The 9,986-nt window shown below is 37.4% G+C and overlaps 1 protein-coding gene across 1 annotated transcript; it reads left to right on the top strand.

Annotated features, from left to right (window-relative positions):
* Positions 1-834: 834 nt before the first annotated feature.
* LOC103710787 (RNA-binding KH domain-containing protein PEPPER-like) lies at positions 835-9,757 on the top strand. The gene is made up of 6 exons (XM_008796678.4): positions 835-1,322; positions 3,017-3,272; positions 7,186-7,334; positions 7,452-7,709; positions 9,070-9,264; positions 9,362-9,757. The coding sequence occupies exons 1-6, from the start codon at positions 951-953 to the stop codon at positions 9,539-9,541; spliced, it is 1,410 nt and encodes a 469-aa protein (XP_008794900.1). The 5' UTR covers positions 835-950; the 3' UTR covers positions 9,542-9,757.
* The last annotated feature ends 229 nt before the right edge of the window (positions 9,758-9,986 follow it).

Raw genomic sequence — 9,986 nt, 5'->3', positions numbered from 1 at the left:
GCACTAGTTTATTTAGTAGGATTGTTAATATTTATCCTTGTACAGTAATGGGGAAAAAACTTCATCTTTAAATACTATCTATTAATTGTCTAGTATATCTCGACGAATTTAAATCATATTAATTGCATTATCTTTATAAATAGCAAAGCAAACTGGATTTGAATGCTATGAGCTGCAAATGCCGATTTGCATGTCCCATTTGATTTGTAGCTGGGATCCACATATTATTCAAAAGGCGCATGTGATTTACTGTTTGTTTGCTATAAGAATCGGCTGTCTTTCCTTTCAAATGGTGTTTAGACCTTCTTCAATTGATGTACAAATTGTTTTTTTTTTATATATATAGAATTGCAGCAACTCTTGTGTGTTAAACTAATCCCCCTCGTGCCACATGGACTTGGAAATTGTTGACTTACATGAAATCACTCAAATTGGAGTTTATTCATGGACCTCAATCAACTATATATACATAATTGGTTTCTAATTGGACCTCTCCAATGACCTCTCCATGACGGTATCACTATTGATGGAATTATAACCGTTCATCAAATTCTCATTCATGATCGACTAACTTTTTTTTTTCATAGAGAGAGCAAATTAGTTTCACAAATTTAAATCTGAAATCCGAACCGGGAGAACCGAACAACAAAGATCGGCCCCCGCCCTTTAGCCGGGCCGGTCGAGTCTGTCCCGGTCGGAAACCATAGATAGTGCTAACCCAAGCCGGTCCGCTTTGCCCTAGTTCTCCCGTACACGCGTGGCTTCCAGAGTCGGCAAAACGCGTGAATCTTTGAAGTACTGCGGTTCCTATAAGAGGATCCCTGGGACCTCCATTATACCCCAAATCTAAGCGGCTCGCGCTCTTCAGCCCAAATCGAGGCTAAAACCCCCCTCTCACTCTCTCTCCTCTGAAACCCTTCTCTCTCTCCCTCTTCTCACCCACTTCCGCGATGGAGGCGACGCCCACCGACACCAGCGAGAACAACGGCGCCGCGGCCGCCGACCCGGCCCCGGAGGCCGAGGCCCCCGCCGCCTCGCCTGCCGAGGTGGAGGATCCGGAGGAAGACCCCGAACCGTCGACGGAGGAGGAGATGCCCTCCGCAGCAGACGCCACGCCGGCGCCGGCCCCGGCGCAGACGCAGGGCGCCGAGAGCAAGAAGTGGCCGGGGTGGCCCGGAGACAACGTGTTCCGCCTGGTCGTGCCGGTGCTGAAGGTGGGGAGCATCATTGGCCGCAGGGGTGAGCTTATCAAGAAGCTCTGCGAGGAGACGCGGGCTCGTGTTCGAATCCTTGAAGGAGCTCTTGGCACCTCCGACCGCATTGTAAGTACTCTTCTGGCTTTACGCTTGGCGGGATTCAAGGGTTTTGCTTGTTATCTCTGTTCCTAGGGTTTTCTTGTCTTGTTCTCATTTTTGTTGGATGCCCTGATGTCGTATCTTGCCTCTTTATTCTGATCTTGGACGCCATCTGCAAAGTATTTGAGCCAATGTTTCTTTTTGGGAAACCCAAAAAGCACTAAACTCAAAGGCCTTTGCTTGAAATTAAGAAGCTTGAATTGTGGGGAGCGATTGCGTTGTCGGAGTTACCTAATCGGTCACCTTTTCCCATTGCGGTTTAACTTCATGGGTTTCTTTTTTTTTTTAATAAGCCCCCCCTTTTCCTGTGTTTCGTTGTACCGAAGCCTCAAGAACGTGTTCTTGTTTTTCTTTTTTCTAAAGAAAATGTTTTGGGATTTTGGTGTTCGCTTTTTGAGTAGTCTCTGGAATTTCTAATATTTTGAAATGACCCTTCCATTGCTACTTAAGAAATGAGAGAAATAAGGTGCTCTTTTTTTCATATGAGTTTTCCATTTTCTGCAGTGTTTTCCCTGTAGATGTCCTCGCTACTCCTTCGCAGAGCAAAATGCACCTCTGAGTAAAAAAGATTTTCCTCACTATCATTATCATTTATTATATGTCTCAGAAGTTGGTTAAATTGGGATAAAGAGTTTTAGCCAGGGTGACTTCAGGTTGCACACTCTTTGTTCTTTTAATTAGCATCCCATAAATTCTAGTGAGTTCTTCAGAAAGGAAAGTTGTGAAGACACTAAAACATTCTTTTGATGAAAACCATGAAGTACAAAACTATGAAATAAGAAATATGTCAAATGCCAAGCAGCATAAGCCGCCTAATTATATGGGATATCTAGATGCCTATAGCTTGCTACATTTCTTTAAAATCAGTTTTTGAAAACTATAGGAGGGTCCTGCCATGGACTTGATTATATGTACATCACAAACTTATGTTGGGATTAACCATGATGTATACCTGAGTATTGATGGAGCAATGAACTTTTATACTACATAGAACTTGCTATATTTGCAATGTCGACAAATATACATTCATTGCCAAAAAAAAGGTCTTCTATCTGGTTTATTTATAAGCATTTGGAAGAACTATCGAATGTGCACATAGATGTGCATCCATAAGATCTAGCGCTGCTCTGCTTGGTGTTCATTGATTCATGTATTTTACCTGCTTGAAAGGGAAAAAGTTGTTGCCATTGATTGGTATTGTATCAAGATACAACATGCACAGGAGCCTCTTCCATGTGCTTTGCTCTTCCAATTTTATAAATACTAAAACATGCCATGTGCAGACATGGATGACCTCTTTAGTGGAGCTTCATCCACTGTTTAGGAGTTTGCTTTGGATAGGAGAATAGATATGCACACTTTATATATGTGCATGCATAAGCATTAGTACCGTATTCATATGAATAACCGTTACTCTCCTATATTAAAAATTGGCCCCTTAATACCTATTATCAAGGTTCATAAACTTGTCTGCAGTCAATGCTGAACTGAAATTATCAATCACGGTTGTAGATGCCCTGTTGATTTAAATCAATTCTGTATCTAAATAAGTTCAAAAGCATTTGATTCAACTGCTATACATGTGTCTTAGAGGGATATTGCCACCATAGAAATATAATACTCCTTGCTGGTCAGCTTGTAATTTTTATTCTCATGTGTAGGTTCTAATATCGGCTAGAGAAGAGCCAGATGCAGAAATATCCCCAGCAATGGATGCTGTTCTAAGAGTCTTTAAACGTATTAATGGTATGACAGATAGCGGGGGTGATGGCACTACCCCAGCATCTGCTACACCTACATGTTCAGTTCGGTTATTGGTAGCATCATCCCAGGCCATTAATTTGATTGGGAAGCAAGGTACCTTGATTAAGTCAATTCAAGAGACTAGTGGCGCCACAGTACGGGTTCTTTCTAGAGGTATTCTTTAAGCATCTTCATAAACACCATTTACAGAACTCTACATCTAAGTGTCTAGATATTTTCTCTTGATCTTTTTGAGCTAACTTTTGTGTGATAAACTGACCTTATCAAACTGTTTATGGCTGATTATACTCACCTAATATGTCATTGTGCTGTTCATGTCATAAATTAGTGTATGAAAAAATAAAGTTGCGCTTGCTTGTTTTTTCGTTAGAAGACATGGCTGTCAAGTTGGTTAAGCAGTTGTTAGGTACTTAAAATCAATTGATTTTGAATTGTTTGATACATTTAAATGGACTTCAGAAAGATCTGGTGTTACGAAAGGAAAAAAAGACATTTCACAGAAAATTATGATCAGAGACAAACTATTGTGCAGATGCTAGGAGTAGAACTGGATACATCAGATATTATGGGTATAAAAATATGAATGGAATTAATTAGCATTTAAGATGAACACAATTCAGTAAATCCATCATGGAAGTGGACATAGTAGAATTTGCTTTTAATAATCAAATGAATTATAAATATTTTAGAATACTAGGTACATGAAAGTTTAAATAAATTCTTGCAATTTCTATATTGAGATTGAAATGATTAAATGGATTAAGTGGATGCTTTATGAGAGTTGAGGGTTTTTTGATCGCTCAAGTGGTAAACATCGATTTGAGATCCTGATGATTTTGTTATTTGCCAAGAGTTTAGTTGCCAGCTGTAAGAATAGACCCCTGATTCAATCTCATTTGAATCTTGCTGAGATCAACAGAAGAGAGGGAATCTGCAGCCTTCTTGTCAACATTTCCATCTAAGATACCTAAATTCTTTTACCCGGTTGAGGTATTGGCTTGATGCTTGTTGATTCAACTTGGTGTAATACTCTTCTGTTTCTTACTATTTATTGGAAAAAATCTTAGAATCTTATAAATGGACCGCAAAAAAGTCAAATGCACTCTGTTGTTCTTTTGTCATCCATGCCCATTAGATAAGTAAAATAATATTTAAGGTATATTAAACACCAGCATGCTATTGTGAAACATGAATGTTCTTGATTATTTATGTCTTGTGATCTGCCTTTTATGATCATCACTTGTGATCACACTTGAGCTACTTTGACTGCTACAAGAAGCATATGCGATCTGTCTCATGATTCTCGTCATTTGTAATCAACATATCAAAACTTAAATTACTTTGTTTACGCATATACACAAACGATTAGAGATGCCATATCTTGATGAATACAATTATGGTTATTGTATAGCTTTTGAAAGTTAAAGAACTCGATTCCTGATTGTGGTGTCTGATATGGACAGTCGTACCAATGTTAAAGCAATGTGATGTAACATTATACCATCTCAAGTCGTGGTAGTTTTCTTCAGTGAAAGTGAAGAAAAGAGGCTAGTTACACTATTAAAATTTTTGTGTTAATTTCATCCATGTTTTTGTAGCAATGTCAAGGTATTGGAAGTAGAAGTTGTTCAATGCTCAATTCACTTTCCATTAGTTGGATATTGATGTTCTGTATTTATAGCAAGTTGCCCCTCTTATTCTAGATGAAATGTGTAGGTATTTTGTACAATGGTTTGTAAGATGACTTGACATTGATTTTTCTTGTGCTGATCAGTAATATCTTGTGTCATTTATCTTGCTGATTTTGACTCGCTATTTCTAATTAGCTCCTGTCTAGATGTCTATTAGACTGAGAATTGTCTATCTTTGTTTAGTTCTCTTGTTTATGCTATAGATCCTGCAATCTCATTATTTTCTTTTCTTCTTGATCCACCTTTGATTTTAGTTCCAACTTCATGTTTGATGGAAGCTAAACTTAATTGTTTTATCAGAAGCAACTATGACATGATCCTTGACTTATTCCAACCTTTATATTCCAAACACGATTTTAGTCTTTTAGTATCTAGCACATCTTATAACCTGTCTATGTGTTTTAATATGATCTGTCATAGACATCACTTGCTATCATTTTTCTATTCGTGCATCGTGGCTCATCCTAAGTTTATCCGACAGTCATAATTTTTTTATGTCATTTGTTGATTCCTTCTTATTTATGACCTGAATTTACCCTAATAAGTTGATTTTTCTTATTCATAGAATGGAGTTCAATATTATAGAAAATATCAGTTCTAAACTTATATTTTTCACACATCATGATCTAGTGGCCTTGTTGTGATCATTATATTCTGTCTTATATTTTTGATATTTTTTTTATATCATTTATTATTTTTTCACAATCTTTCGTTAACAATATTTTTTGACAAAAGCTTTATTTATTATGCATTATCTATGATCTATAATAATACGTTGAGCCACTATTATTGTTTAAAGAGAGGCTTATTTGATTCTTGCCTTGAGGCATCTCGGAAAAGACTTATCTGAGGCTCGTCTCCACGAGCCTTGAGGCTTATTAGTGAGTCCGTATGTCAGAAATAAAATAGAATTAAAAGAACCAGATATATAATCTATGCATGCATGTTGTATATTATATTGTTGACATAAGAATCAAGGATTTGGTCGTCTTCACAAGAAAATAGAAGGAAATATATTTATCTTTTCATATATTTAATATGAAACTGCATATTGAATTGTATTATTAAACAGCACATGGCATGATATGTTATTTGTACTGTAGCTGTTAAGATTTCTACACATTTGTCTGTGGAATATATGATCCATAACATACTTTGTACTCAAGTCCAGACATAATTCCAATGTCATGTATGTTGCTCCTCAGATTATATATTTTACATCTTTAGACCTTTGAGGCATGTGTTGTATGCTTTGCTTCCTGAAAAAGACTGAAAATCTTGACACCTCATTTTTAAACAATTGTTCACAATTTGCTGACTCTGAAGGTACTATTTTTTATTAAGTTGCCACACTCTTTAATATATTATATTTGAACCTTGTTTGCCCCCTTTTCATGTTGACTTTAAAATTTAGGGTCCCTAAATGATTGTTTATCAGTTGCCTGAGCTAAAACTCTGTACCAATAAGTTAGGTTTTATCCGTTGATTGCCTTCCAGGTCTGATAGCGAGCCTTTTACTTCAGCAGAGCTGTCTCCTCATTTAGAGGGTTGACATCGGAATGTTCTCAAGCTGAAACGGACCACTCTTCTTCTTCTTCTTCGCCCAAGGATATAAATTTAATTTAGATCAAAATTACAAAGTTTGAACGAAAATGTAGTGTGGGACTAACCATATCTGGCCATTTCTGGTGGAAGAGAAAAATATAATCATCAATCAGCAATTAAATGTACAATATTCAATAAAAATCAAACTAGATTCTTCACCTATTGACCATTCAAAACCAATATCCAGGTTCATGTAATCGGACTTAAGTCTGGCATCAGCGAGCAATCAAGTGTACCATAATGAACAAAAATTCGAACTAGATTCTTTGCCTATTGCATGTTCTGAACCATTTTCTGGATTCATGGAATTGGACTTGAGTCTGGCATCAGCCTCCATGTAAGGAACTCAGTAATAGGATCTAACTCAAGAATGTTATGCAAAATTTAACCGGCTCAGTTCTTATTTTTTCTAGATCTATTATACATCGCTCTTTTTTTAAGCTGGCTAACAAAATTAAGTCTAGACTGAGAAAATGCCAATCATTTGATTCGTGCAGTAGGTTATGGCCACATGCTGTAGGTATTATCCAAACAGAGTAAGTTTCTCTTTCATTCACATGACATGCTTTTGAACTTACTCTCTGCGGACGTGACCACGTATTTCAGATGCCTCTGAATGTGAACAAGGAACTTGCTTTTTATGCCTGTGCATCTTAAACTATTTGGTAACATTTTAATTTAGTTTGAAATGATTGTGCTCAGTTTTGGACTTTTCTTTGACATGTCACCTGTACATGTGGCACATAACCTCTTAAGCTTTTTGTTGCTAGATGAGCTGCCATTTTATGCAACGGCGGATGAAAGAATCGTAGAGATACAGGGTGAATCTTTGAAGGTTGTCAGGGCACTAGAATCAACAGTTGGGCATCTTCGAAAGTTTTTGGTTGATCATAGTGTACTTCCGTTGTTCGAAAAGAGTGTAAGCTTCTTGGTTTTCTCACAGTGGACTTGAATTTAAATTTTATGCTTTATAATTATTGCAAATTGATGGCTGCTGAGTCCCCCCTCCCCTTCCCTCTGTCTCCCTCTCCTTTAGTTTAATGCACCAGCCACTCAAGACCGTCCGGTGGATGCTTGGGCCGATAAAGCACAATCCTTAATCCATGCTTCACAACAAGCTGTAGTTGGCAATGATTATGCTCCTCCATTGAAGCGGGAATCTTTGTTTCTAGATCGTGAATCCCAATTAGATCCACAAATTCCACGGAGTGGACTGTCATTATATGGACAAGATCCTGCTCTCTCTGGGTTACGCTCTTCAGCACTGGGGCGCAGTGGTGCTTTAGTTACCCAGGTCCATTTCATTTTATATATATTTCTTAATTTTTAATCAAGATAATTATATTGTTAAGGCTCTATCTTGCTTGATTAATTATTTAGTCTCGATTAGTACTCAACTTTTTGTATAGACTGTAAGAGTTTATGTTACTACAGTATTAGCATTGGATGTATGATGTGCATTAGGGGAGAAGCATAGATGGCTGGAACACTTTATCTGATTGAGGACAGATTTTTATTTTTGGCATAACTTGACAGAAGTGTGCCTACTTTGGCTGGTGTATTTCTCTTGCTTTTCTCAAGGGAGCAAGAACTGAACCAAGAGGAGCATATTTATCAAAAATGAGAGTATCAATTATTATTTGGTGATGGATATTTAGGGAGCCTAATAGTGTTGGTTTTCTTTTTTTTTCTTTTTCCTTTTTATCCCTCTTCAAATAATGACATGGAACTCATAGATGGGTGACTTGGGATGTGAATGGGTGGCTCAGGTTTTTTCATATTAATATGAGTTAGTTGTTTGTAGGGATACGCTCGCTAGACTATGCTCTGATGTGGCATCATGATTTTACTTTGCTAAAGGTTCTTTTGTTACATTGTCTTTGTTCGTACATTACTAGAAGAAGAAGTTGAAATCCATAAAAAATGGACTTAAAATTCGGCTGCATTGCCACTCTTCTTATATGGCATATAAGGTGTATGCTTGCTGTGCCTGCAAAGTATAGTCTCTGGAATTCATAAGCTAATGTTAGTAAAAACTTTCAATTTTTCTCTAATTAGCACGCAATAAGCTTGCTTGATGGTATTGATGGGAATGACTCGAAAAGCCACTCATGTACTCTTATTGCTTGTTGAAAGTGCATGAAGGTTGTTAGGGATTGATCTATTAATCCTTTCTTTTGAAGCGGCTTAGCTTGGATCCAACAAGGTGGTTATATATGTTCTAAAACAGTAATTTGTTTTGCTCAGTCTAGTTCCATGTTCTTTTATTGTCGCTTTTTGAAGAAAAGGTAGTTTCTTCATTTATGCATGATCTCTTTTTAGCAAAATGACAAAAAAGAAAACCCATAACAAGACTTTTCCTCCATTCTTTTGTAGGTTTTAACAGTTTTCGTAACTGACTTAGCTAAAACCAAGTGAACAAAGTAGCCTTAAAAGATTTAGGTGCTCTGTCCCATTAATTTTCTCATATTGTTAGTGTTTTAATTAAATGTCCAAGAGAACATGTAGAGTTCCCATGGCAGTTACCAACTTTTATAAACTTTTTGCAAGTGAGTTGTTGATTGGGCTGGTGTTTTAGCAGTTGTCTCATCTGTTATGATTATTTTCTCAGTGTAATCACCAGAAATCATTGTTTGAAATATTCTGTGGTTCAGGTCACGCAGACAATGCAAATTCCACTGTCATATGCTGAAGACATCATTGGCATAGGAGGAGGAAACATAGCATATATACGCCGAAATAGTGGAGCAATACTTACTGTGCAAGAGAGCAGAGGATTGCCTGATGAGATAACTGTTGAAATAAAGGGCACTGCTTCACAAGTTCAGGTTGCTCAACAGCTCATTCAGGTGAAGTATCTCGTATGTTTTTGTGAAGGAACTAATCTGAACCTTGCACGTAGAGTAGCTCTTCTGAGTAATAATCTTTTCTCATTTATATCTACAGGAATTTATATCAGGACATAAAGAACCACTGACAAGCAGTTATGGAGGTCTTGATACGGGCATGAGATCAAGTTATTCTCAGTTGGCAAGTACAGGTTATCCATCATCATCACTTGCATCTCAATCACTTGGTGGTTATGGGTCCTCTGGTTTGGGAGGTTACGGTGGCTATAGGCTTTGAGCTGAAAGAGACAGAGCCAGCTGATTTTCTTTTTTTTTTTTAATCACACAGTCCTTCAGTTGGTTTGGGAGCTATAGGCTCTAAGTTGAGAATTCATATTTGCATGTTTTGTAAAGATTTAGACATGGGCATACTTCTTTTTTTAACTGGCTATTATTCTTCTAGCTACTTCGTTTTAGACATGCATTGTATGACAATCCTCTTGTTTTGCCCTCAGATATTGTTGCTAGTTTTTGAATGTCCCAACTACCAATAGGCAAACTGCAACGGCCCTACAATTTGCCATTGGAACATTATAGTTTATATGTATGTTGAAGCTTCCAATCGGTACCTGTTGGTGGCTACTTTTAGGTGAATTAGTATCCACTGTGTTTGACCTTGCCAATGTTACGGAGACCAGACCCTCTAGCAATGATCGCACTAGCAGCATGTATCATCATTACCC

The sequence above is a fragment of the Phoenix dactylifera genome, chromosome 2 (genome assembly GCF_009389715.1).
Source record: "Phoenix dactylifera cultivar Barhee BC4 chromosome 2, palm_55x_up_171113_PBpolish2nd_filt_p, whole genome shotgun sequence".
In the NCBI taxonomy this organism is placed as follows: domain Eukaryota; kingdom Viridiplantae; phylum Streptophyta; class Magnoliopsida; order Arecales; family Arecaceae; genus Phoenix; species Phoenix dactylifera.
This window is presented reverse-complemented; position numbering and strand designations above follow the sequence as displayed.